We start from the raw sequence: 27,123 nt of genomic DNA on the forward strand, positions 1-27,123 counted from the left end.
ACATATGCAATTTTTTCCAGCTGAGACTTACACGGCAACTTTGGAAAGAACAGCATAAACTATTCTCATAGCAGCAGGTTCCTTCCACATAGTATGGAGGGAAAGTATACATTGGATTAAAAAAAAATGGACAAAATGATTTTTTTTTCATCCCTTATACGTTCATATCTGTTCCTCTGCAACACACTGGAAAAAAGAATCCCCTAGCGTAAAGCCCTTTGTTGTCAGACAGAACACTTATAAGAAGTTTATTTAATAGTTTATTGTATCGTAACATTGTTTATATACAATGCATTTTAACATCACTAATCTGGAAACCATCCATTTTCAAGACTTGGTAAGCTTCCTTTCCTTTTTTCAGTACAAACTGGAACTTAGAAAAAAAACACCTTGAAGTGGTCGGGGGGGGGGGGGGAGAATGGTTATGTTGTTTGGCTTTTCAATTTCGTTTCGCTACCTCTTCTTTTGCTTTAGCTGCCCTTGGTTTGTGTGTTAATAATGTAAACTTTTCTACACTTTCTAGCCCCCAGCCGGGCTGCAGAATAGTTCAAAAGCGATAAATAAAACCCAAAACGTTTGAAATTGCACAAGGTTTAAATTATTTTAACATCCAGTCGGCTGTACTGTCATTTTATCATTTCTTCGTGGGGTTCCAGTGGTTGAATATTTATGGGCACGAGAGAGGAAATACTGGTACTTTTTGCAAGCAAACCTGAAGCTCTTGCCCAATTCACCTTAAACGCTTCCTACACAAGTGGAAATTACCCAGTCTGAGATGTGATGCCCCAGACTAAATGCTTTGAGTGGATTTTAAGACATTTTAATAGCACATGCATTGGATTTTGTAATTCGTTTTAAGCTTTATCTAAGGCTAAGGGAAATCAACCGGGATCATAGCTTTGCTCCTGGGTCTCAGTTACCAGCTGCGGATCTGTTCTCAATTCTCCCTCAACAGATCTTATCATTTCAAGGAATCTGAGAGGGGGAGAGGAAGTGGGTTGAGTCAGATCCCGGAATGATCAGTTTCTTCGGCCGGGTGGGATGGGGGCGCACGCTGTGGCAGTTCCTGGGCCGGTCCTTGCCTGTGGATATCTCCCGTCATAAGCCTTTGCATCAGAATTTCGATGGGAACAGAGACGGCAGGGTCCAGCTGATCTTTGGAAACTTGGAAGGCGTAAGAGAGGTAAGATTCCAAGGTCTGCTCAGTTAAGCCATGGTCAATTATGCAAAAAGCTGCCCTCAGGTCATCGGGCCTCACATCGCTAGGAACAAGAAAGAGCAAAAGCTATTGCTGAGAAAGTATAAAAGCTACATAATCTTATTGTCAAACCTGTGTCCTAAATCTCTAGCATTCAATTTTTGGAGTTGCCCATTTAAAGTTGACACTTTGTTCCTCCCAAGTTTTTTTTTCTTTCTTTCTTTCTTTCTTTCTTTCTTTCTTTCTTTCTTTCTTTCTTTCTTTCTTTCTTTCTTTCTCTCTCTCTCTCTCTCTCTCGCTCTCTCTCGCTCTCACACACACACACACACACAGACAACCCCAAAGAGAATTGAGATATAATAAAAATGTCAGGGCAGAATCACAATATAAATATAATGATGAGAATAGCTGGGAATTGTAGCCAGGTCTACATCTCGGCCAAAATGAGGCTGGGGGTGGTGGGTGTTGAAAGTACAATGACTATATATGTATACTTTTTTATTCTTTTTTTTAAAAAGGAAAATATATGTTTAAAATTAAATATGTATGTTGAAAAGGAATGATAAATACCATCAACATAAAATGGAGCTTGCTCAGAAGCTGAAATATACCAAGTAGATGAGATGAAGAGTGTGAAGTAGAGGAGAGAGGTAAGGGAAGAAGAGAGGGATATGAGAGGGGAGGGGGGAAGAGGAGGAGTGGAAAGGGGAGAGAGGAGAAGGAGAGAGGAAGGGGAAGTAGAGAAGGATGACAGAGGGAAGAAAGGAGGGAGGGAGGGAGAGGAGAGAGGGAGAAGAAAGTGATGGATAAGGTACAAATATGGTGTATGGAGATCAGAAGAGCCAATAATTGTTTTTGGGAGTTGATGGTAAGATGAATTGATGTAAACATTTAATAATACAATATGATGTTGGCTATGTAATAGTATACATGTGATTATATGCTATGAAAATGGAAAATAAACTTAATAAAAAATGTCAGGGCAGGGTATTTATACGTTTCTGGAGTCCTTGACGTACAACCATCCATTTACTTAGGGTCCAAAGTTACAACAGCACTGAAAAAGGGGACTTAAACGACCGCTTTTTCACACAACCGTTGCAGCATCCCCACAGTCATGTGATCAAAATTTGGATGCTGGACAACTGGTTCCTATTTTATGACGGTTGCAGTGTCCCCGGGGTCTTTCGATCCCCATTGGCGACCTTCTGACAAGCAAAATCAACGGGGAAGCCAGATTCTCCTCACAACTGCATTACTAACTTAACAACTGCAGTGATCCATTTAGCCACGCTGGCAAGAAAGGTCGTAAAATGGAGCCAAACTCACTTAGCAACAGGAATTTTAGGCTCAATTGGGGTTGTATTATAGAGCCGAGGTGGCGCAGTGGTTAAATGCAGCACTGCAGGCTACTTCAGCTGACTGCAGTTCGGCTGTTCAAATCCCACCGGCTCAGGGTTGACTCAGCCTTCCATCCTTCCGAGGTGGGTAAAATGAGGACCTGGATTGTTGTTGGGGGCGATATGCTGACTCTGTAAACTGCTTAGAGGGGGCTAAAAGCCCTATGAAGCGGTATATAAGTCTAACTGCTATAGCTATTGTATGTCAAGCTAACCGCTTGAAGAAACTACAAGCATTTGAAATGTGGATTTACAGATGGCTGTTACGTATAAGTTGGGTGGACAAAATCAGAAACGAGGAGGTGAAATGCCGCCTGGGGAAACCAAGGGAAATCATCAAAGCCATTAAAAAGGGAAAGTTAGAATATTTTGGACATGGGATGTGACACCCGGAAAAATACGGCATCCTTCACTTAATCCTCTAGGGCAGTGTTTCTCAACCTTGGCAACTTGAAGATGTCCGGACTTCAACTCCCAGAATTCCCCAGCCAGCATTCGCTGGCTGGGGAATTCTGGGAGTTGAAGTCCGGACATCTTCAAGTTGCCAAGGTTGAGAAACACTGCTTTAGGGAAAGACTGAAGGCAAATGAGGTCCAGGCAGAAGACGAACGTCATGGCTTCAAAACCTAAGGGACTGGTTTTGGGCAAAACTCAGCAGCACTTTCTCATGTGGCTGTTGACAAAAATAGGATTGCCAACACGATCGGCGACGTCCGATGATGGATACGGCACAAGAAGACGTCAAACTTGTACGCGTTTAGCTTATTGACTGAACTAATTTCGCCCTCGTCTTTTTGTTTTCTTTTTTAACTAGAAATGCCTGAAGATGAAAAATGTCTAGTTTGGATCCAGACAGAGGCTACTTGTAAATGCAAACAAGAAAGCAAGCCAACAAGGAGAAGATTACGATGAACCTGAATTTAGATGTACTTAAACCAATGGGAGTCCCCCCTCTCCCCCCCGCTCACATACTCACAGCAAGGTTCCTAATTCAGCACGTAGTTCATTCAGATAGGTCTGTTTCTCCACCACATATTGGTTCCTAAGTTTTGTAATTATGGGTTCTGTTTTCCCTTCGTCGTCCTGTAAATGAATGTAAGTTTCAGGCTTGGAAGCCATCTTTGAATAGGGCCTCCACCCTGCCGAGGTGGCGCAGTAGTTAAATGCAGCACTGCAGGCTACTTCAGCTGACTGCTAGTTCGGCAGTTCGGCTGTTCAAATCTCACCAGCTCAGGGTTGACTCAGCCTTCCATCCTTCCGAGGTGGGTGAAATGAGGACCCGGATTGTTGTTGGGGGCAATATGCTGACTCTGTAAACCGCTTAGAGAGGGCTGAAAGCCCTATGAAGCGGTATATAAGTCTAACTGCTATTGCTATTGCTATTGCCACATATTCAAACGCATTCTACTGTGGGAAACTGGGAGGGGGGGGATTGTATGGCGCATGGGAGATGTATAGCCAAAATAACATTCCTTATCAGAAAGTCAAGGTCGCCTTGTTCATGTACTTGGAGTGGCGTGTCTGGGAGGCATCTCCAATTGGGAGAGTGCTTGATTGGACCATGTGATGGACACGTAGGCGCTGGGTATGGACTTGAACTTTCTTTTGGGCGGGGAAAACCTGGAAGCTTTCAGATTCGGGTTTTCCCAGATGTGCCAATATGACATCTCTAATAAAATGGAAGGTTGAGGAAACTCGAGCCTCAGTGTCTTCTTTCATTGGGGGTGTTACTAAGAACCCTGACATTAAGTGCTGTAGCGGCGTGTAAATTCATTGTTGTTATTCAGCATTTCTCTTCTCCCAAACTATTGGCAATTAATCAACATTACAATGAGTTGTTTTCCCCCCACTGAAAGAATACAGAGGATTCACCAGCTGAGTTTACATATTTTGAAAACGAAGGCTTGTTTAACCGTGGTTTACTGAATAAACTGCAACAGCCTTTTCAGTAGCAGCTCCGACCCTCTGGAACGATCTCCCCGTGGAGATTCGTACCCTCACCACCCTTCAGATCTTCCGCACAGCCCTCAAGATCTGGCTATCCCGTCAGGCCTGGGGGTAAAGAGCATAATCCGCCCCCACCCGAATGTTGAATGAATGTTGTTTGATTTTAATTATACATTGTGTTTTTATGTTATTGTATGTTTTCCCCTCCCATACAAGTTGTTAGCCGCCCTGAGTCCCCTCAGGGAAAAGGGCGGCCTATAAATAAACTCAACTACAACTACAACTACAACAGGCTATGTTCCTAAAACATGAATAGGTGTCTTGTCATGGGAAGCCCTTTGGCTTTCCACCAGGAGCAAAATCCTACATGCTGACATGAGAAAATTGAACAATGAAATATCTACCCTGTCTCCCTGAAAATAAGACCTCTCTGGATAATAAGCGCAATCGGGCTTTTGAGCGCATGCGCTAAAATAAGCCCTCTCCCCTGAAAATAAGCCCTGAAAATATTGCTACACAGCAGCACCCAGGAGGTGACCACGCTCGCCGCCTTCTGCACCTCAAAAATAATAAGACCTCCCCGAAAATAAGGCCAAGCACTTTTCTTTTCCACTTAGAAAGGTAAATAATATTTTATATGCTTTCTCAGTGTTAGGCCCCCTTTTAGAAATTAGTCTTCTTAACACATCCCAGTCTCCTCCTCCCTCCCCCATGAATACTGAACTGCTTCTTATCCAATGTTGCAACTAACCTCCAAGAATAACAGCTTGTACATAATACTATGAACGTTTGATCTGAAGCCGGCTGCATCAAGTAACTCTAGGATCTCTTCGTCTGTTTTTAGTGGAAAAGCTGACTTCAAGGCAAAGCTATTGCAGGAGAAAGAAAACATATTAGCTTTGGATATCGGTCTGTATTCAGGCACAACATTTTTTTTAAAGGGCTAATATTCCTTATGTTAGCTTGTTCTAAAAGGGGACAGACAACTGTATTCAATGCCTGACACCTTTCTTTCCCCAAAGCTGAGCAAACCAGCTAGGGAAAATGCTGGATTTCCCTTACCCTTTGCCCACAGATTTTTATAGATAGATAGATAGATAGATAGATAGATAGATAGATAGATAGATAGATAGATAGATAGATAGATAGATAGATAGATAGATAGATAGATAATGGATGGATGGATGGATAGATGTTAGATAGACAGACAGACAGACAGACAGACAGACAAGACAGATGGGAGGGAGGGAGAGAGAGAGAAGACAGATTAGATATAGACAGACAGATGATAAGTAGACAAAGATTAGAGACAGATATATTAGAGAGAGAGTAGACAGATTGGGTGGATAGATATAGATCGCTAGATCGCTAGATAGATGATGGATGGATGGATGGATGGATAGATGGATAGATAGATGATAGATAGATAATAGATAGATAATAGATAGACAGACAGACAAGACAGATGGGAGGGAGGGAGAGAGAGAAGATAGATTAGATATAGACAGACAGATGATAAGTAGAGACAGATATATTAGAGAGAGAGTAGATAGATTGGGTGTATATAGATCGCTAGATCGCTAGATAGATGACAGACAGACAGAAAGATAGATGATAGATACACTAGACAGATTAGAGACAGATATTAGAGAGAGAGAATGTAGACAGATTAAATGGATTGATAGAGATAAATACGATAGAATGAGATAGAGAGGTAGATATAGAGAGATAGATGGAGAGAGAAAGGGACAGATAAAGAGAGGTAGATGGAGGGAGAGAGAAAGACAGAGGCAGAGATAAATATAGAGGAAGGAAAGAGAGAGAGAGAGAAGGAGAGAGATATATAGTGGGATTGAGAGAGATAGAGCTTTGCACACACACATGCCTGATGCACACTGCGTGCGCAGTTTTAAGAAAACTTATTTGCTAGGGTAAGTGACACAACTGAGGTTCAGCAATTCGCTCTGCCGCGCAAATCAGCTGAGAAGATATAGATCAGTAAAGCGAAGGGGGGCACCTGATGTCGGAGCGAACCAGTTCGCTCCCAACTAATCATCAGAGCTACCAGTTCCCACAACCGGTCCGAACCGGTCAAATCCCACCCCTAGATATAAGATACTCAGCAACAAAGCTTGGATTTGAACAACATACTAAATCTTTTGATAATCTGCATTGGTGTGTGGCCAGGATATAGTTTTTGAAATGTTTTAATATTTGAAATATTTGAAATATTAAAAACCCCAAACATCACTGCATATCAGTTTAAAATATATGCCTATTTTTAGGGCTCCAGTTCTGGTTTATTGTCCTGTTACAGGTAAGGATTATACAGTGGCTCTTACAGGAATTGCTCTTCTGACAACTGGCCGGTATTTTCGGTATCGGCAATAGTCAGTTCTTTTAACAAGTTGTTAAGTTCCAGGAGGTGATTGTGATATACTCCTTCATCCATCTGTGAAAGAGATAGCAGAAGCATTCAGTTGAAGCACGATCCCGTCCTCCCACTCCCCAGTATGGATCATCAATCCCATCTTCCTTAGCCAGCATGGGTTACCCTCTGGAGCAGGGACCTCTAACCTTGGCAACTTTAAGCCTGGCTGACTTCAATTCCCAGAATTCTCCTTTGCTTTGCTGGCTGTGGAATTCTGGGAGTTCAAGTCCGCCAGGCTTAAAGTTGCCAAGGGTTGTAAACCCCTGCTCTGGAGAATACCCAAGCAGCGATATGGTCATTCAAACATCTTGCAATGAACCTTTGGATGTTGATAAACTGGACATTGGAAGACCCATCAAGAACTAAAGTTCAGGAGGTCAAGCTAGTTTTCTCTAGCAATGGCAGAGTTAGGCCATTCATTCATTGAAACCACAGGTATGGGTCAGATGCGCTGTTTATTTTAATATGGCACCTTGCAGCGGTATTTTTCTTTCCAGCAAAGCCTCTCGGGTCAAGTAGGCCTCACAGAAATCCTTATAAAATAAAAAAATAATATGTTGGTACAATTATGATTTGGTTTACTTGGAAATTGGTCTATCCAAGCATGGGGAAAAAAGAGACAACTAAAGACTAATCACATTTGGGGTGGGGGGGAGTAGAAAGTGCAGCAGGAGGTAAATTAGTTTGCCTTCTGGTTCACAGCTGTTTTGTGATGATAGCTATTGTGAACAGCCAAAGCTTTCCTGCAGAAATTACACTATCGGGGTGACTATAACATACTTTGCCCCACTCCTACCCTGATTGGACCTGAGTACTTGAGAGACTGCCTGCTGCCAATTACCTCCAATAGACCGATTAGATCCCACAGATTAGGCCTCCTCCGAATTCCATCCGCCGGCCAATGCTGACTGGCGACCACCCGGAGGAGAGCCTTCTCTGTGGCTGCTCCGACCCTCTGGAACGAGCTCCCCGTGGAGATTCGAACCCTCACCACCCTCCAGGCCTTCGGCAAAGCCCTTAAAACCTGGCTATTCTGACAGGTCTGGGGCTAAAGAGCTTTTGCCCCCTCCTTCGAATGGTATGGTTGTTGTGTGCTTTTTAAATTGTGTATTGTTTTGTTCGTCTTTTTTATTCTTTATTTGTACCCTTTCCCTTGACTTGGATTGGGAGCCGCCCTGAGTCCCCTTCGGGGAAAAGGGCAGCATATAAATGAAATAAATTCAAATTCAATTAAATTTCCTGAAAAAAAGACCTCCCCCCGATAATAAGCCCAATTGGGCTTTTGAGCGCATGCGCTAAAATAAGCCCTCCCCGAAAATATTACAACACAGCAGCAGCCATGAGGTGACCATGGTCACTGCCTCCTGCACCTCAAAAATAATAAGGAACCCCCCCCCCCCCGAAAATAAGTCCAAGGACTTATTTTGAGAGTCAAAAGAAAATAAGATCCTGTCTTATTTTCGGGAAAACATGGTAGGTTTTTCGGATGTGAAGCAGTTGACTCCCCAATTTAAATTGAAATTTTTATTTAATCCAGATTGCTAACACAGCTATCCACCAATCCTATTGCATCACTCCTATCTTGCAACTGCATCCATGCCTTTTGTCTCATGAGTGCTTTTGCCCTTTTGCACAATGCGCATGTTGATTATTATTTTTCTTGGCTTTGTTGTCTTCAGCGTCACATGGATAGGAATCCATCACAAAAGCTAATCCTAATTTGTCAAATTAAAAAAAAAACCTTTCTTTCTTTCTTTCTTTCTTTCTTTTCTTTTCTTTTCTTTCTTTCTTCTTTTTTTATTATTTGTATGCTGCCCTTCTCCGGGAGGACTCAGGGCAGCAAACAATTCAAAGGGGGAAAAAAAGGGGGAACATAAAAGACAAAATACAAATAATAAAAGTCGACAACAATCGCACAACCATACATGTCGAGAGGGGAGGGAACTCATCACCCCCAGGCCTGCCGGCAAAGCCAGGTTTTGACGGCTTTTCGGAAGGCCTGGAGAGAGGTGAGGGTCCGAATCCCTGCGGGGAGTTCATTCCAGAGGGAACCTAATTCACGCTATTTTTATCCTGCCCATTATTGATAATTGTTGTGATACTTGCTTTCATCAAGCTTCAAAATCCTATATTTATAATAGAACCCCGGAACAAGGAATGCTCCTATTCTTTTCAATCTGTCAGCTGCCACCCTATGCTTGCTGGGTTTCACTGCTAGGCGGTGACAGACTGCCATGAACTGTGGCGAAGGGGAATGAAGTGGAGGAATGCTTGGGAAATAGAAAGTAGATGCTGTACTTTCTCGAGAGACTGCCTCAAGGTTACCCGGCTGAAAGGAGGGAGCTGCATACCAACTATACTTGGACTGACCTTTATGAAAACATCTTGCATGAACTTTGATTACATTGGGATCAGTGGTGGGTTTCAAAAATTGTTGGAACCTACTCTATGGGTGTGGCCTCCTTTGTGGGAGTGACTTGCCACCCATGTGACTGGATGGGAGTGGCTTGCTGCCCATGTGACCGGATATGAAATTATGAATTAGTACTTAGGTCGGTCCAAGTAGCTATTCAGAAGTTAGTGGTTAGAAGCAATCGTAAAGCAAGATATGGAATTAAAACCAGAAATATTTTGTTGGCTATTTGAAAGGGAGTATAATATATATTTAATTTTACACATGTTAGCAGCTGCTAGAATTGTGTTTGCACAACAGTGGAAAAACAGAGATATGTAAATGAATAAATATTACAATGTGCAGGAATAAATAAATTGACAATTAAAATCAAGAAGGCTTTGAATACTTTTTCACATGGGATTGGTTTTAGCAATTGCCAACTAACGGAAACAGAAATTAGAAATCCAAAAGTATGAAAGAAAACATGTAAGTAAAGATCCCTAAAATGTATAAGGAAATATTACTAGATCATTATTAATGTGTAGATAATTGCGGGACATTACACACCCACCAGTGGTGGGTTTCAAAAATTTTTGGAACCTCTTCTGTTGGTGTGGCCTGCTTTCCGGGTCCACTGGTGGAACCTCTTCTAACCAGTTCAGTAGATTTGACGAACTGGTTCTACCGAATAGGTGCGAACTGGTAGGAACCCACCTCTGATTGGGATGGGCAATGAGAGGCAGTAAAGGGGGGAAGGAAAAGTAGAATTTAGGAATTTTGGTGTGCGATTCTCAATTCTGGTTATGCAATGCTGCAATATACTTGATCTCTAATAAAGCTATACCTTTCTCAACAAATGGAGCCAACAATCGTTTTTATCTAGAGATTCAAGCTGTGGGCAGCCTGATGGTACCACTGATCCCCCCCCCAAAAAAACACCTGTGGCATGCGCCAATTAATGTATTTCTTTGTTATCCTCAGCAAGTAAGATACTCACATTTCCTGTCAGGATGCTAAGAAACAAGGCCATCATTTCATTCGACCGAAAGAGCTTGAGGCTTTCATAGATGCTATAAGTCCAGTCAAAAGCAACACCTTCACCGTATTTTTTCTGAAAGAAGCCTAGGAAGAAATCAGAGAGACTAGACTGTCTCCCTTTCTGTAAAAAAAAAAAAACAAAAAAAAAAGCAAGCAGAAGAGACACTCAGATTAAAGGCCAGATCGGATATCCTGAAAATGTTAGATTTAGCAATTGCATTGGGGTTTAATTCAATTCAGTACAGGAGGCCCTCAACTTACAACCATAATCGGGTACTGAATTTCTGTGGCTAAGCAAGGCATTGTTAAGTGAGTCAGGTCCGCAGGTGTTGTTGTTGTTGTTTTTTGCTACAATAATTAATTCGTAATTCGTAATTTAATGAGTTTACATGCCGCCCAATCCCGGAGGACTCCGGGCAGCTTACAAATACGAGATAAAATAAAAATAACAAATAGGGGAGAGAAAACAAAACAGTTTAAAAACACAACATACATTCGGCTTAGCTGGGGGCTGGACCTGATTCATAGATCAACAGCCCCAGGCCTGCCGGAACAGCCAGGTTTTGGTGGCTTTTTGGAAGGCCACGAGAGTGGGAAGGGTCCGGATTTCTGCGGGCAGATCGTTCCACAGAGCCGGAGCAGCTACAGAAAAGGCTCTCCCCCGAGTGGTCGCCAGCCGGCATTGTCCGGTCAACGACACCCGGAGGAGGCCTACCCTGTGAGTTCTTATCGGCCGTTGGCCAATTGTTAAGTGAATCACTGCAGTTGTTACGTGGTGATGAAGCAAATTTGGCTTAACGTTGCTTGTAAGAAGCCGGCTGGGAAGTTTCACAAATGGCAATCAAGTGACCCTGGGATGCGGCATCCACCTTAAATACATGCTCGCCACGAAGCGCCCACATTTTGATCACATGACCCATGGGGATGCTGCCATGGTTACAAGCGCGAGAGCTGGTCACCATTTTTTTCAGTGCTGTTGTAACTTCAAACAGTTGCTAAACAAAATGATTATAAATTGAGGACTACTTGTATTGAAAGAAAGGAGGATTTTTTTGCCCCTTCCTCAACTGCAAAACCCAAGCTCCTTCTCACTGGGTCACAATTAGGGGGGGGCTGCCTGAACCTCCAGTTTGCACCTGGCCTCCCTTTTTCTAGGATGCAGACTCCAGAACTCCCTCTTCCCAAAGTGGGTGCTAAATTCTCTCTTGCTAATATGACCGCTTCGCACAATCCAAGTCAAGACACTTAACTGCGCTTTACTTTTAATGAATACTTGATGTTTAACTCCAAATAGATTAAGGTAAATGTAAAGGTTCCGCTTGGACATTTGTTCTAGTCGTTTCTGACTCTGGGGGGTCGGTGCTCATCTCCGTTTCAAAGCCGAAGAACCAGCGCTATCCCAAGACGTCTCCGTGGCCAACAAGACTAAATGCCGAAGACGTACGGAACGCTGTTACCTTCCCACACACATAGGTGGTACCTATTTTTCTACTTGCATTTTTACATGCTTTTGAACTGCTAGGTTGGCAGAAGCTGGGACAAGTAACGGGAGCTCACTCCATTACGCAGCGCTAGGGATTCGAACTGCCGACCTTTCTGATCGACAAGCTCAGCGTCTTAGCCACTGAACCATCTGATCCTGTGTGCCTCCTCAGGCTTAAAGCTCAATAAATCGCATCCTGGTGTTTGTGAAACATATTTTGAGCACATGGAGCCGCAGCAGAGGGATGAAAGAGCCACATGCGGCTCCAGAGCCGCAGGTTGATGACCCCTGACCCAGAGCAACCCATGTTCAGGGGGCTCCTGGATCTCCTCAGGCTAAACCCAACCCCTCAGCCAGCTACGTTATCCTGGATGTCAGCTCTAGAGAGATTCATTCGCCCCTATAGGAGGAGAGAGAGAAAAAGCAAAGAGACCTGTTGATCTGATATAATTTTCTCCTTCCAGATCTCCCTCAAAAGGGCCACGACTTCCTTCTTGGACAGCTTCTTGTTTCTAACCATGCCATCACATCTCAGATATGGGGGAACCTTTTCGCTTCTTCCCTGTGGAGAAAAAGAACTGCTTAAGGTGGGTTCCCCATATGTGCTAGTCATTCCCAACTCTAGGGGACGGTGCTCATCTACGTTTCAAAGCCGAAGAGCCAGCGCTGTCCGAAGACGTCTCCGTGGTCATGTAGCCCGCATGAATAAACGCCAAAGGCGCATTGAACGCTGTTACCTTCCCACCAAAGGCGGTTCCCATTTTTCTACTTGCATTTTTACATGCTTTCAAACTGCTAGGTTGGCAGAAACTGGGATGGGAGCTCACTCCGTTATGTGGCAACTAGGGATTCAAACCGCCGAACTGCCGACCTTTCTGTGCGACAAGCTCAGCCTCTTAGCCACTGAGCCGCCGCGTCCTTTATTATTAACATTGATGTGAATGATCTTGTAAATGCTGAAAGCTGTTGTACAGAGATATCGGTACCCCGACAACACACTGTTTAAGCAAAGATAAAATGTTTATATGTTGAAAAATAAAAGATAATTAAAAAAAAAAGCCACAGAAGGACTTGCAAGCCCAATCATACCCGCCCGATGAAGGTGTCCCGCTCTCTCAGGAGACCCCCGCCGATTTCCTCCAAAAGCACATCGAGCAGCTGGTCGCTTGTTTTGCCCACCGACAAGTTATTCCAGCGTTCATTTCCACCAAGAACCACATCTGTAGGGAGAGGAATAGAATATTCAGGCAGGACAGGAATCTGAAACAAGGAGGAGCACTTTAAATGTGTTTTTAATCACCCGCTGTAAAAAATATGCGTAACAGAAGGCTAGAATAAATACAGTTAGTCCTCAGATTACGACCACAGTTGAGCCCAAAATTTACCTTGCCAAGTGAGAAATTTGTTAATCGGGTTTTGCCTTGTTTTGCGACTTTTCTGGCCACGGTGGTTAATTGAATCATTGCCGCTCTCAAATTAGTAACCCGGTCGTTAAGTGAATCTGGCTACTCGGTTGACTTTGCTTGCCAGAAGGTCGCAAAAGGGGGTCGACCACATGACTCCGAGACACGGCGACCGTCATAAATACGAGCCAGTTACTAAGCAGCCGAAATAAATCACGTGACCATGGGGATGCTGCGACGGTCATAAGTGCGAAAAATGCTTATAAGTCCCTTTTTCAGTGCTGTTGTAACTTTGAACTGTCACTGAATGAACTGCTGTAAGTTGAGGACTACCTGTGCAATGTCGGTTGCATTAAATTGTACCTCCACATTTGCTCCAGTCGGGGCGAGGTGTAGACGTCCGCTGGACATTGATGAGGTCATTGAAGTAGCGATCTCGGTCCTCTGCAACTTGTTTGTGTATATCCAACATGATGTCATATTCCTCCTGAAGGTCATCAAAATCTTTTTGAAGAGTTGACAACTGAAGGGTAAGAAGAACAAAGGATGAGAATGAGCAGAAAATCTGAAGTTCTAGGTAAGCGATCTTCTGGACTGAGGAGGTGGAAAAGAATTAAAATATCTCCCGGGAAGATCGTTAAAAATCAGAAAATGGAGAAGAAAATGGACAAACAAACTCCGGTTAGGCGTAAATAGAATTTGAAAGATCTCTTCCTACGCAAGGAGATAGATTTGCTGGTTTCTACTTAAGTTCTACCACTAGAGCAAGAGTGTTAAACTCAAGCAGTGGCGAAATTCAATTTTTTAAACTAGCGGTTCTGTGGGCGTGGCTTGGTGGGTGTGGTGTGGCTTGGTGGGCGTGGCTGGGGAAGGATACTGCAAAATCTCCATTACCACCCCACTCTGGGGCCAGCCAGAGGTGGTATTTGCCAATTCTCTGAACTACTCATAATTTCCGCTACCGGTTCTCCAGAACCTGCAGAATTTCACCCCCTGAACTCAAGGCCCGGGGGCCGGATCCGGCCCGCAGGGTGCTTAGATCTGGCCCTGGAAACAGCAAAGGAGTGGCCCGCAGTGCCTCTGCCAATGAAAACAGAGCTTGAGCGGCCCGCAGGCAGCCCTCCCAAACTCCATTTTTGTTGGTAGATGGTTGCAGGAGGCTGTCGCAGCCAAAAACAGAGCTCGAGAGCCTGTTTTCGCTGGCAGAGTGCGTAGGCCGCCACAGGCGCCCCCAACACGAGTGAGGTCCAGCTGTCCACACCCACCCCGGCTCCCTGAGGTCAAACACAACCCTGATGCATCCCTCAATGAAATCAAGTTTGACAGCCTTGCTCCAAAGTGTGTGGAAAGGACAGCCAATACTAGATCTCTTCCTCCGTTATGGAGAATTTGCCAATTTTCCTACGTTTCTTCCTTAACGTACTTTATCAGCCAAATCATTGTATTTTTGTTGCTGCAGTTCAAAGTCCCTTCTGGGCACCACATCTCCGTAGTTTGCCTGCATGGTGTTCAGGTCCACTTGAGCTTTGGTGAGGTCCTGGCGGGCTACCCTCAGTGCAACCTTCAGCTTCACTGTGTCCTCGTCCAGAACGTCCTCTAGAAGAGAAGAAAGAAGTCCAGGAAGGGTCAAGGGACACTCGAAAAATCACACCAAATTGGGCAAACCATGAACCTTCAAATCACTAAGCAGGAAAAAAAAAAATCCCACTGGCGATTGGTCAAGAATCAAGGACAGGGGAGAATGGAAAAGCCAAGATCTAGGCTAGGCACTGCATGAAAGCATCAGGATTCCAGGTAATAGTCCAGGAGTCCCCAAACTTGACAACTTCAACTTTTGGAGTTGAAGTCCACAAGTCTTAAAGTTCCCAAGTTTGAAGACCTCTGTAATAGACCCATAGTAAGCAAAAACTCCGAGGCAGGTGAATTCCTCAAAGAATAGCTTTATTGGATATATCATATTGGCACAGACTGGTAAAAAAAACGACTCTGTATATTCCCTTGGTTTTCACCTAATTAAAAGTTCTCCCCCAACCCAAACAATCAATAACATGGCTCAATCAAGACGCTGTTTGGTTGCCTGGTGACCTCACTGCCAATGTTCCCTCTAATTTTTTTTCAGTGTGGGTGGAAAAGTATAGTGTTTGAGCGGCACATTCTCATGCCTGGGCACCTGAATTTTTTTCACAGATGTCACCCAAGACAATGAAATAGGTGTTATATCAAATCAAACTAATAAAATTTTAAAACAAATAAAATTGTAAACAAATAAATTTAGAAATATTTGTTCAAAAGCAAACTCACTACAATTATCTTTTCAAATTCATTTTGGATTAAATAAAAAAGTGCTCTGAAATGAATATATAAATGGCACTTAATACTGGTAATATTAAAATAGTAAATGTTTGATATGCTTCATTTTAATGAATTTCACTTGATATACTTCATTTTAATGTATTATATGCAATTTGCTATTTTAAATGAGTAAAATGATTAAAATCCCAATGCATAAAGTCTCATTCACATCTAACAGTTTTCTTCCATCATTAATTTGTAAACTCAAGGATTTATTGCCTGTCTGTTCAACAACGCTTGCTGATTGTTTAAAAAATGGTGGCAATTTGTTTCTCTCTATACAGGTGGTTTCAGTAACCTATTACTACTGAGCTCTGGGAGACAATTCTGCATATAACTAGTGATAGTAACTAGTGACCCAAAATATCCAACAAATTGCACAGATAAACTGAAAGAAAGGAAGTGTAATTAGCTTAAAAGCAAAACTATTCTCAATGACTTTGAAAATCCCAATGAGTTATCAAATATCATGTGATGTCACTTGGCCAGCGGGAGACTCAAAGATAGCTGAGATTGCAGCCAGGAGATGTAGAACAAGGAAGGCTTTCTTTGAAAGAGAGAGATGCGCGAGGAAACAGATCCTGCTTCTTGCATTTGGATTCTGTGGCACAGTCGCTCTAGGTGGGAGTTTAGGATTGCTGCTGCACCGCCCTGGATTTGCCACTGCGAGCCTCAGGTGGGTAGCCTCGAGCAACCCACACTTGGCTTAGTTAGCTCGTTCTTGGTTCGCGACCAGCCCCCACCCCCATCCCCACCCCTTGAGGGGTTTTATGTGTTAATTGAGGCATGGATGCTGGAGAGGAAGGGAAGTCGGCTGCTTTGACACCATACGTTTATCTCAGAGGCTGAATTAATCACGCGGGTGAGAAAGACATGGAACTTTCTTTCAGTGAGTTTCGGCCAATCACTCCCTCCCCCCCCCCCCCAACGAGGCAAATTTAGCCCTCTTAAATTTGTGCGAAGGCAGCTGTGGGCAATGTTCCCTCTAAATAGTTGCTCCAGGAAGCCCAAGCCACCATAAGCCCTCCACCTAGTCACTTTGCTGCCCTGCTGCACCTCAAGACTCCTGTTTAGCTGGAGGGGGTTTCAATCGTGATTGTGCGGCTGCTCTGCAGACTGCAGTCCATGTCCGGCAAACGACACTGCGTGGCAGTTGGAAACTGCTGCATGGTGTTTATTTTCCACGTGCACGGCCGCATGGCCGTGCACCTTAGAGGGAACAGTGCTCACTGCTCCTTCCTCGGCCCAGTGTGACAATGTCCTTGGTTCACAAGATAAAGTATTTTATTTTGGCTACAAAACCCCAGTTATCTCTAATCCCTCCTCCATATTCCTCAGCTCCAGTGGTGGCAACACTGAAGCTCCAAGATGGCTTCAGTCAGGTCAGCTTCAGGGTTGACAGGAAGCACATTAAAAACACACACATACACACAATGTAAATCAGTGCTAAGGTTCCGATGAGCATGACTGCCACTGTGAGCTTGCTGGCTGATTGTCAACCCAGCGTCTCAACCAGATGGGCCAGCAGGCTCCTCGGCAGAGGTTGATGAGCTAGCGGGAAAAACTGAAGCTCTTTCTTCTACCTTGCTCCTTGGCGAGCCTCAGTTCTTCCTTCTGGCGGTACATTTCGTTGAGGTCCAGGAGTAATAGCTTGCGGGCATCACACTCATTGAGATAACGAAGATATTCCTCGGCCAACGTCTTCCGCAGTTTAGCCACCTGTACAATGGAAGAAGGTGGGGGCGATGGAGGCCGCATCATTAAAAGTGACATTTTCATTTCAGTAGTGGGGCCTTATTCTGGAACATTGCATTAGATACCCAGTGCGTAACTTTGATGGGGCTTAAAAAAACTCAAAGGAGATGATACCTTCTGAAACACGGTTCACCCAAAAAAGGGTGAACGACAAAAGCGCGCCTGACTAAACTGCGGTGACAAAATCGCGAGTTCTAAAGCGCGCTGACGAATGAGCGGTGAAGCACGCTGACAACAGTGCGCTGACAGAAGTGTGGTGTAAACCTAATCCTAACCCTAACCTAACCCTAAACCTAACCCTAACCCTAACCCTAACCCTAACCCTAACCCTTACCTTAACTTAAATCACGCTTCTGTCTTTGCGCTATTGTCGCCGCATTGATGACGTCGCGGTTTTAGCGCCGTGGTTTTGTCGGCACGCTTTTGTCGTGCGCGCATTTGTTGGGTCATGCTGAAACACAGTCTTAATCAAACAAACCTAGAGGTCGTCTTTCACTTACAACCATTTGTTTAGTGAAAAAAAGTGGCCGATGACCGTTTTCCACACTTAACAACCGTTGCAGCATCTCCATCCTCACATCGGATGCTTGGCAACTGACTCATATTTACAATGGTCACGGTGTCCCAGGATCATGTGTTCCCCTGCTGTGACCTCCTGATCAGCAAAGTCAGTGGGGGAGTCAAATTCACGTACCAACTGTGTTACTAACTTAACAACTGCAGCGATTCCCTTAACAGCCGTGACAAGAAAGGTTGTAAAATGGGGCAAAACTCACTGAACAACTGTCTTTCTTAGCAACAGAAATATTGGGCTCAAGTGTCCTTGTAAGTTGAGGATTACCTCCTGTGGTGGGCTGCTGCCAGTTCGGGAGCCACTCCGCCCTATATCACTGTGCTTTCGACGCCGCACACATGTGTGGGAAGCGCAGATGAGCGAATTGCCGTGTTTTGAGGCCATAGGCATGCGCAGATGGGGCGCGCATGCTCACATTTCCAGTGCTGGGCGAACCAGTTGTTACAGTATGTGACGCCCACCCCTGACTACCTGCATGGGACAAAAGCTGATAAAGAGCCTATGTTTTACCCTGTATTTGTCCATTAGACAAACTGAGCCATTTGCAATTTTGGCCTCTTTTGGAGGACACCAAATATTCTACGATACTCTACGTCAAGAAGATACTTTCTTCTGTTTAGGTATAATGAAATTGCTGGACTCTGTCTTAGGAACCGATGATTAAGACACAAACCTGATTCCTTTCTGCCTGATAATTGCAATCACATATTCCATGTGAGTTACTCTCTGTGGCTGCCTCTTCTTATCCTGCTTTTCTTTTAACAAAATCAGCAATGGAGACCCGGGGAAGGCAGTCCGATGAGTTTTTGAAAAGGCACAATTGTGCTTAGCAAAGATGCTACAAATCCAATTTCTGAGGCCCAGGTGATTAAAGGGTGAATAGGGCAAGGAAGGGACTTGCCTGGGTCTCTAGCGAACTTTTTTCCTCCTGCATTTTGTCGATCAGCTTCAGCAGATAGAGCCGCTCCTCCTTCAATTTCGCAATTTCGATTTTCTCCTGCTGTTGAAAAGCCAGGATTTGCTGAGTACATCGATCAGAGGCTGTGACCAGAACACCGTTCACTGATTCCAGAGTGAAGATTTTTTCCTGCAGATGGGCTACCGGTAGACAGACACATCTCCGAGTTACTAAAAGTCATTGTTATGGTCCACCGGCGGCCTGTGGAGATGGCAGCAGTTGGATAGTGATGAGGTTGGGGAGGAACATGGGCCAGTCCTGGAGTCTGGGGAAGGCTCGGATGAGGGCTCTGCGTCAGAGGCAGAGATGGGGCCAAGGTCATCTGGTAGTTATGTGCTGCCTCCGGAGCTCCAGAGTCTGACTTCAACGAGGCAGAGGAACAGTGCGTGCATGCGCAGAGCTGCCAGAAGGCAAGAACAGCTAAGATAAAAAAGGCGACTCAGGAGTAAGGCTTGGAGATGATTGGCCCCTCCCATAAGACATAAAGGAGAAGCAAATGGACTTGAGCCTTTTCAGGAAGCAATTTTGTTCATTCTGGTTGGTTTAAACTCTGAAGCTCCGTTTGACTCTGTGCTCCATTTGGCCTTGCAAAACTAATTGGCAATTAGGTCTCTGGCAGCGTTTCAAGGGAGATAAAGGTGGGTGCTTATCAGCCTTACCCTGAAAGACTATGGCAGACTTCTGTGGGACTCTTCACAGACTGGTTGTGACTCGTTACGGGCTGTGAATGAACATAATTCACAGCCGTTTAAATAAAAAGAGGGTTTTTGGGACCAAGCATGTGATTTTTATTGTTTCAGGACGCCTACGTCAGAACAGTCATGAGACCTGTGGATCATAGGGCTTTTTAAGAGCACCGGATTTAAAATGATCTTAATCTCTGTCTACTACTGGTATGGAATCTGCTTAGAACCCACTGTGAAAATTAGCCAGTTCAATATCACTGTAACATTTACTAAGGCGATGTCATAGCACTCTCACCTATAGTTGATTCATACTCCCTCTTGATAGAAGCCAACAAAGGTTTGTAAGTCTTGAATTCTTCCATGAAACATTCAAATACTTCTCTATAAGGCTAAAAATAGGAAAGGGGAGGGGGAAGAGAGAGAGAAATTTTAAAAAATATATGGTGGCTAGGGAACTCTGGGAGTTGAAACCCACAAATCTTAAAATTGCAAAATTTGAAAAACACTGCATTAACAGTGTTATTCTATTCATACCACAGTGGGGCCCTGGATCCACCTCTTTTGCCTTTAAAGATTCTTGGTGGACTTAAATACTTTATAATAGGGATAGGCATTGCATTGAAAGCCAGTTTGATGTAGTGATTAAAGTGCTGGCCCAGAAACCAGGAGACTGTGAGTTTTAGTCCCACCTTAGTCATGGAAGCCAATTGGGTGAGTTTGGGCTAATCAACAGGAGATGGTGAGTTCTAATCCCACTTTAGGTATGAAAGCAGGCTGAGTGACTTTCTCTTAGTCACTCTCTCACACCCCAATCCACCTCACAGGACTATTGTTATGGAGGGAAATAAGAACATATTATATATGTTCATCACCTTGAGTTACTTATAAAGGCAGGATAAAAAAAAAATCTAATTAAGAAATGCATTTGGTCTCTAGGAGCTTGATAAGAGCCGAGGTGGCGCAGTAGTTAGAGTGCAGTACTGCAGGCTACTTCAGCTGACTGCTAGCTGCAGTTCGACAGTCGAATCTCACCAGGCTCCAGGTTGACTCAGCCTTCCATCCTTCCAAAGTGGGTAAAAATGAGGACTCAGATGGTTGGGGCCAAGAGGCTGACTCTGTAAACTGCTTAGAGAGGGCTGTAAAAGCACTATGAAGCGGTATATAAGTCTAAGTGCTATTGCTAGCATTGACCTGCAGTCAGTAAGCCAGCGATTCAGAGGTCTATGTGGCCATGTCTTAGCCATAAAAAAGCTTGAATTTCTATTTTATTTTAGTATCCTCCCTTCCTGGTCAAGGAAGAGACTTTTTTCTCCTCGGTTCCAGGAGTGGGTTCCTGCCAGTTCTAACCTCTTCTATAGAAGAGGTTCCACAAATCTACAGTGCCATTTAGAACCAGTTCCAGCTCCCTCCCCCCGCCCGTCTGCACATCATCAAGATGAAGAGCAAGAGGAGGAATTCTGGGAGTTGAAGTCCACAAGTCTTAAAGCTGTCAAGTTTGAACACCCCGGGGGGCTTTTTTTCTAAAGGGTTAGGGGTGCAAGGGTCTTGTAACTTGACAGCTTTAAGACTTGCGTGCTTCAAATGCCAGAGTTTCTGAGCCAACATTTTGGTTGCTAAGCAAGGGCCTTGTTAAGTGAGTTTCACCACATTTTACAAGTTGGCCACGCTCACCCAGTCACATGGCCTGCAAGCCACTCCCACCCGGTCACATGGCTGGCAAGCCGCTCCCACAAAGCAGGCCACACCTACAGAAGAGGTTCTAAAAAATTTTGAAACCCACCACTGCGTTGGTTCTATGTGTTTTAAAACCAAAATTAGAAACATTCTTACAGGACGCCTTCTGGTTTTCGTATGTAACTCAGAAGAGCAAAATCGGGGCTTCCGTTTAGCCGCTATTGTCCAATATCAAAGATATTCCTTATAGACCAATCGTGCATCCTTGAGCCCCCCCCCCCCCTGCCCCGAAGGTTTAAAGCTTCCTGCATTCCCTGCAGAACTCTGCTTCTCAAACCTGGAGCTTAAGTTCTTGAACTTTTCCTTTGGTCAGATCAATCGCTTGTAACTCTGCCCGCAAATAGGACTCCAGCTGTTCAAGGTAACGTGGCTTGGAAATCGGCATGAGGGGTTTGCTGGTGCTGAAAGGCAGAACATTAGCATTTTGACCGGGTGTGACATTTTGCCCAGGTTGAACGTTGACGACATTACTGCCACAATGACAAGCACCAGGGTAGTCAACAAAGCCCCCCCAGCAGATGTAAGCAGTCAAAAGTCAAATGCTCAAAGCAAAGTCGGGTCCCGCTTCTGGATAGAGAGGACCGCTGGCTTGAAAGAGGAGTAAAAGAGGCCATTTATGTTAACACTGAGCAGCCCTCTCTCAACAGAGAAGGAGGGATAAGACCCCACCTCTGTCCAACGAAATGCATTTAGCAGTTCCAAGGAGATTCCACAACCAATTGCAACCTGATTTGGGTAACGCCTGTTCTAACCTAGGCTTCCCCAAAAAGCACGAGGCAGAGTCCTGATCCTGACAAAAACCCTTTTATTAAACGAATGTGAATTCCTCTCATTCACTTTCAGCAAGGCCTGGTAAACAGTCTTTCAAAGGTGAAGTTATGACTACAGACCTTATCCATCTTGGAAAGCTGCCATGTAAATATTTTCCAAATGAGGTGGTGTGCCAGACTGGGCAGAGTTACAAGCACCGAAGACTGGGCACAGAGTCTCTGAGATTCACAGACAGATCTTCACACTCCTGAAACGAATCTAATGACAATGAACAAATTGTTCCCTGCAAAAGCCCCCTCCCCTTTCGCTCCTCTTTTATTTCCTATGGGAGGGGGCAATCATCTTCCACCTGGGACTTTACTCCCAAGTCTACCCTGATTTCTGAGTTGTTATTTTTTCCTGGCAGCTCTGCACATGCGCACACTGTGAACAGGCTCCAGCTGTTCGTCTGCCTCACTGCTGTCTAGCTCTGTAGGCACCTGATCACTGCCAGACGGCCTCGGCCTCCTCTCTGCCTCCAATGCAGAGCCCTCCTCCGAGCCTTCCCCAGCCCCCAGGACTAGCCGATGCTCCTCCCCAACCTCCTCACTCTCTGACTGTGTTGCCAGCTCTGCTGGCTGCTGGCGCACCACAACAACCCCGCGGGCACAGATTAACTCCCAAGTGCCCTCAAGACCTCTCAGGGAGAGCGCTAATGACCAGATGACTGCAAAAAATACAAACCTCCCATTCCCCCCAAACTCCTGTCAAAACTAATCCTTTCATAGCCAGCACCATCTTGCCAGAACCGATGGAACTTCTTGGGATGGGAAGCAAAACATTTCTCTGTTTCCTCAAGGGAAAAAAACCCTAGTCCAGTCATCTTTTGAAAAATCACCTTTTGAGTCAAAGTCTCTTTCTAGAGAAGAATTCCAGCTGGGACAATTTCAGACTTGTAAAAATTTCTCAGCATCCTGTGATGTGAAGTTTTGTTCGTAAAGCCCGTGGTGAGCCAAAACTGCCCTCTAATTTTTCTGTAACGTGGTGGCAGATGATTAGATGTTTAAAATACATAGGGGAGTAACTGGATTGGATTTAAACATCCAATTTTTGCTGCTTTTTGTCCCGGGCCCACTGTGTGGGGGATTGTAGGTCTCAAAAATGTAACACCCCACTTCGCTGCGCTGCTTGTGCGTTTCACAGCCTCTTATGACAGAGCACAACGTGTTAGGAATTTAAACACCCGTTTTTTTAAAGCGATGCCTTGGGAGCTGCAAAATGACTAGTTCGAAGCCTCTAGGCTCACAAGTAGTAAGGCTGGAATGAAAAATGGGAATGGTATCGTGTTTCAGGATAGGATTTTTTTAGCCCAATATTTTCTATTCCTATTGATAGATATTTAAAGATTGAGAAGGTTTCCGACATCCCAACCTGATATGTAAACAGCACTTGCCAGCTGTTCCATTTTTAGTAAAAAAAGAAGGCAAAGAGATGGTTTAAGTGAAAATCAAGAAATCAAATAGCTCAGTTGCCAACAGTCTGTGTAACCCCATTCCTTTGGTTCAATAAATCTTGCTTAAAAAACTTTCCAAGTATTTTGCTTGGAAGGAATCACTTTTGGTTGGAAGCAGCTGCCTAAAAGCCTGATATTAAGTACCTCTTGCAATCATATCCCTCCCTTGGAGATGCCAAGGATTCTTGTAAATGCAGCAACTGCCCTACTATAGACTTACAACATCTTGCCGCGTTAGCAGAGAATCTGCCTCTTCTGAACAGATGGCTGGGTGTATCGCTGTGTTTATTTGAACCCCAAATTTCCTGGCTGTTTTTTTTAAAAGTCCGGAAGTTTGACGTCTTAATGCCATATCCAGACCTACCTTTGCCAACCGGGGAGAGTGCATGGTTTCCGGTTCTGAAGAATCCCTTGCCCTGGTTCATAGGCTGGCCAGGTGGACAAGTGGCTGTTCCTTGAATGCACCTAAGGAGGATGAAAATAGGCCAGTCACTTTTCTTTCCATAAAACAGGTCATTTCCTCGGGTTTTTTTTTGTCTATAGATGCAACTTTAGGAACAATCACTAGTTGTTCTGACCTAGGCTTCCAGAGAAAGCATAAATCATAATCTTAGTCCCAAAAGCCCTCTTTTATTTATATGGCTGTGGATTATGGTCATTTCCACTCTGCAAGGCTTCACAAACTCTCTGTGAAGGTGCCAACAGATGTCTGCTCAAGTTGCCACAGTCTTTCAGGGGAATGTTGATAAACACCCACCTTACCTCCCTGGGAATGCTGCCAGAGACCTAATTGCCAAATGCAGAGCTGGGCCAAACTTAGCACAGAGTCAAACAGAACTTTTCAAAGCTTGAACTGACCAGATGAACTAATTGCTCCCTGCAAAAGCTCACATCCAGTTCGCTTCTCTTTTATGCCTTATGGGAGGGTCCAATCTTCTCCAAGCCTACCCTTTTTTCTTAATTGTTCTTGCCTTCTAGCAGCTCTCTGCATGCGCACACTGGGAACAGGCTCCCGCTGTTCTTCTGCCTCACTGATGTCAGACTCCGGAAGCAGCAAATAACTACCAGATGGTTCTGGCCCCCGTCTCTGCCTCCGACACAGAGCCCTCATCAGACCCTTCCCCAGATTCCAAGACTGGCCCATGTTCCTCCCCGACCTCCTCACCGTCTGAATCTGCTGCCAGCTCTGCTTGCCGCTGGCGGGCCACAACAATAGTTTATAAAATCCAAATGCAATAATTTTATTTTTGCGGGGGAAGCCTAATGACCAGATGAATTGCGGGCTTAGCAAATCTGATGTCCTGCTGTTAGCCACTGGGAGAGGAAATTCATGGCATCCCATGCTCTAATTGTTTCTCCATAAAGTACTTAGATGGAACAGTACAGTGTTTCTCAGCCTTGACAACTTTTTTCAATTCCTAGGATTCCCAAGCCAGCTTCCTAGTTTGGAGAATTCTGGGAACTGAAGCCTGAGCATCTTCAAGTTGCTGAGGCTGAAAAACACTGGGATAGTCCTTCAGACAGAAAGTTGTCCTTTACTGAGGAATCCTGCTGCTTGAAGCAAAAGAAAACATGGCATAAGAGCCACGGTAGCGCAGTGGTTAGAGTGCAGTACTGCCGTGACCCGACAAATGCGCGCCCGACAAATGCGCGCTGACAAAACCGCCGTGACAAAACGGCGACGTTGAAAGCGTGCCCACTAAAGCGCGCCGACAAAACCGCGGCCACAAAAGCGCGATTAGGGTTTTTAGGTTAGGATTAGGGTTAGGGTAAGGGTTAGGTTTAGGGTAAGAGTTAGGGTTGTTAACGTTGTTTTCGTGGTTTTTTCTATGGCGCGCTTTTGTCAACGCGCCTTAGTGGGCGCGCTTTCAACATCGCCATTTTGTCACGGCGGTTTTGTCGGCCCGCATTTGTCAGGCGCGCATTTGTTGGTGAACCCAGTACTGCATGCTCCTTCTGCTGACTGCCGTCCGCCTGCAATTTGGCAGATCGAATCTCACTAGGCTCAAGGTTGACTCAGCCTTCCATCCTTCCAAGGTGGGTAAAATGACGACTCCGTAAGCCGCTTAGAGAGGGCTGTAAAGCACTGTGAAGTGATATATAAGTTACGTGCTATTGCTATCTTCTTTCAGTGGCAGAATCTTCAGCATTGGCAACGGGTCACTATTTTCCATTGTATCTCAAAGACAAGACACTGAGGGTGGATAGCAGAGGTGGGTTGCTCCTGGTTCAGCCCAGATTGGGTGAACCGGTAGTAGCGATGGCAGTAGGCTCCGCCCAGCTGCCCACCCACTTCTGCGTATGTGCAGAAGCATCACATGCGCAAGCACGCCCGAACCTGTAGTAAAAAAATTGGCAACCCACCACTGGTGGATAGAATGGTCTACTCTAGTGCTTGTCAACCTCATCTCAACCTCGTGTTTCTCAACATTAAGATGTGTGGACATCAACTCTCAGAATTCCTCAGCCAGCCATGCTCGCTGGGATATTCTGAGCGTTGATGTCCACACATCTTAAAGTTGGTGAGGTTGAGAAACATTTGTCTACTCAAACATTTGCTACGCCTCCCAGCATATCCTGTTGAAGAGGGCACCGTCATTTTTTGTCATGGTAGAGGTTCTCCTTTAAGACCCAGGATGCTCAAGATTAGCAGGTGGTTTGCAAGGCCTGAGTATCTGCAGAGGTGGTTTCCTACCAGTTCGCACCTATTCGGTAGAACCGGTTTGTCAAATCTACCGAACTGGTTAGAAGAGGTTCCACCAGTGGAGCCGGAAAGCAGGCCGCACCTACAGAAGAGGTTCCAAAATTTTTTGAAACCCACCACTGGTCCTTGGATATGATTATTCTACACTATCATGCTCATATTTATAAAACTCAGTGCCTCTGTGAAAGGTGAGGATGACTACTGCGTTTGTGGTGCAATCAGAACATTGCGTGTGTTGAAGTTGTTTTAACGCAAACCAAAGATGCCTTTTAAAAAACAAGTTTACATCCTATTCTTATGCATGCCAGTGCTGTGTGTGAGGTAATTTAAGGTGGTTCTGACAAGTGTCGTCGGCATCTTCATATCTGGTCACATGGGCGGCAAGCCACTCCCATCCGGTCACATGGGCGGCAAGCCACTCCCACAAAGGAGGCCACACCCACAGAGTAGGTTCGAACAATTTTTGAAACCCACCACTGAGTATCTGATACTGAAACCTGCCAGTTTAGGCCACAGAATTATACAAATAGATGTTGTGGCACATATTGCCCTGTGCAAAAGTGAAAAGATGGGTTAGCTGAGGGGGAGCTACTCACCACATATCTCTGTTTCTTCTCAGATGAGACCTTCACAGCAGGCAGGTTTTTACCAGTTACACTTTGAGAAGAGGGATTAAATGAGACGCTGTGGAACAGCAAGAAACAGGAGTCAGAGAACTCATGATCAAAGGGAGATACACAGACTTGTTCTGTGTAATCCCAATTCATACCACTCTTTTCACTGCCCAAATTCAACCACTGAT

General features: G+C 44.7%; 1 protein-coding gene across 1 annotated transcript; it reads right to left on the bottom strand.

Annotated features, from left to right (window-relative positions):
• Positions 1-237: 237 nt before the first annotated feature.
• TSNAXIP1 (translin associated factor X interacting protein 1) lies at positions 238-27,123 on the bottom strand. The gene is made up of 15 exons (XM_087728850.1): positions 26,918-27,123; positions 23,982-24,082; positions 21,632-21,755; positions 19,916-20,009; positions 18,878-19,074; positions 17,231-17,366; positions 14,719-14,891; positions 13,659-13,818; positions 12,982-13,112; positions 12,326-12,454; positions 10,369-10,530; positions 6,888-6,997; positions 5,297-5,414; positions 3,575-3,681; positions 238-1,262 (listed from the first exon to the last, which is right to left on the bottom strand). Exons 1-15 carry the CDS (start codon positions 27,086-27,088, stop codon positions 1,004-1,006), a joined length of 2,172 nt encoding a protein of 723 aa, XP_087584976.1. The 5' UTR covers positions 27,089-27,123; the 3' UTR covers positions 238-1,003.

This window comes from Thamnophis sirtalis, unplaced genomic scaffold, assembly GCF_051295495.1.
Source record: "Thamnophis sirtalis isolate CommonGarterSnake01/CBP01778 unplaced genomic scaffold, rThaSir2_p1.2 scaffold_14, whole genome shotgun sequence".
In the NCBI taxonomy this organism is placed as follows: domain Eukaryota; kingdom Metazoa; phylum Chordata; class Lepidosauria; order Squamata; family Natricidae; genus Thamnophis; species Thamnophis sirtalis.

Excerpts from the sequence above, each read along its gene's own strand:
- TSNAXIP1 (XM_087728850.1), bottom strand. The coding sequence starts at position 27,088 with ATGAATTGGGATTACACAGAACAAGTCTGTGTATCTCCCTTTGATCAT. Across the intron at positions 21,756-23,981 it reads ACTCTCCCCGGTTGGCAAAG|CACCAGCAAACCCCTCATGC; the intron begins GTAGGTCTGGAT and ends TCTGCCTTTCAG. Across the intron at positions 13,113-13,658 it reads CGACTGGAGCAAATGTGGAG|ATGTGGTTCTTGGTGGAAAT; the intron begins GTACAATTTAAT and ends CTCTCCCTACAG.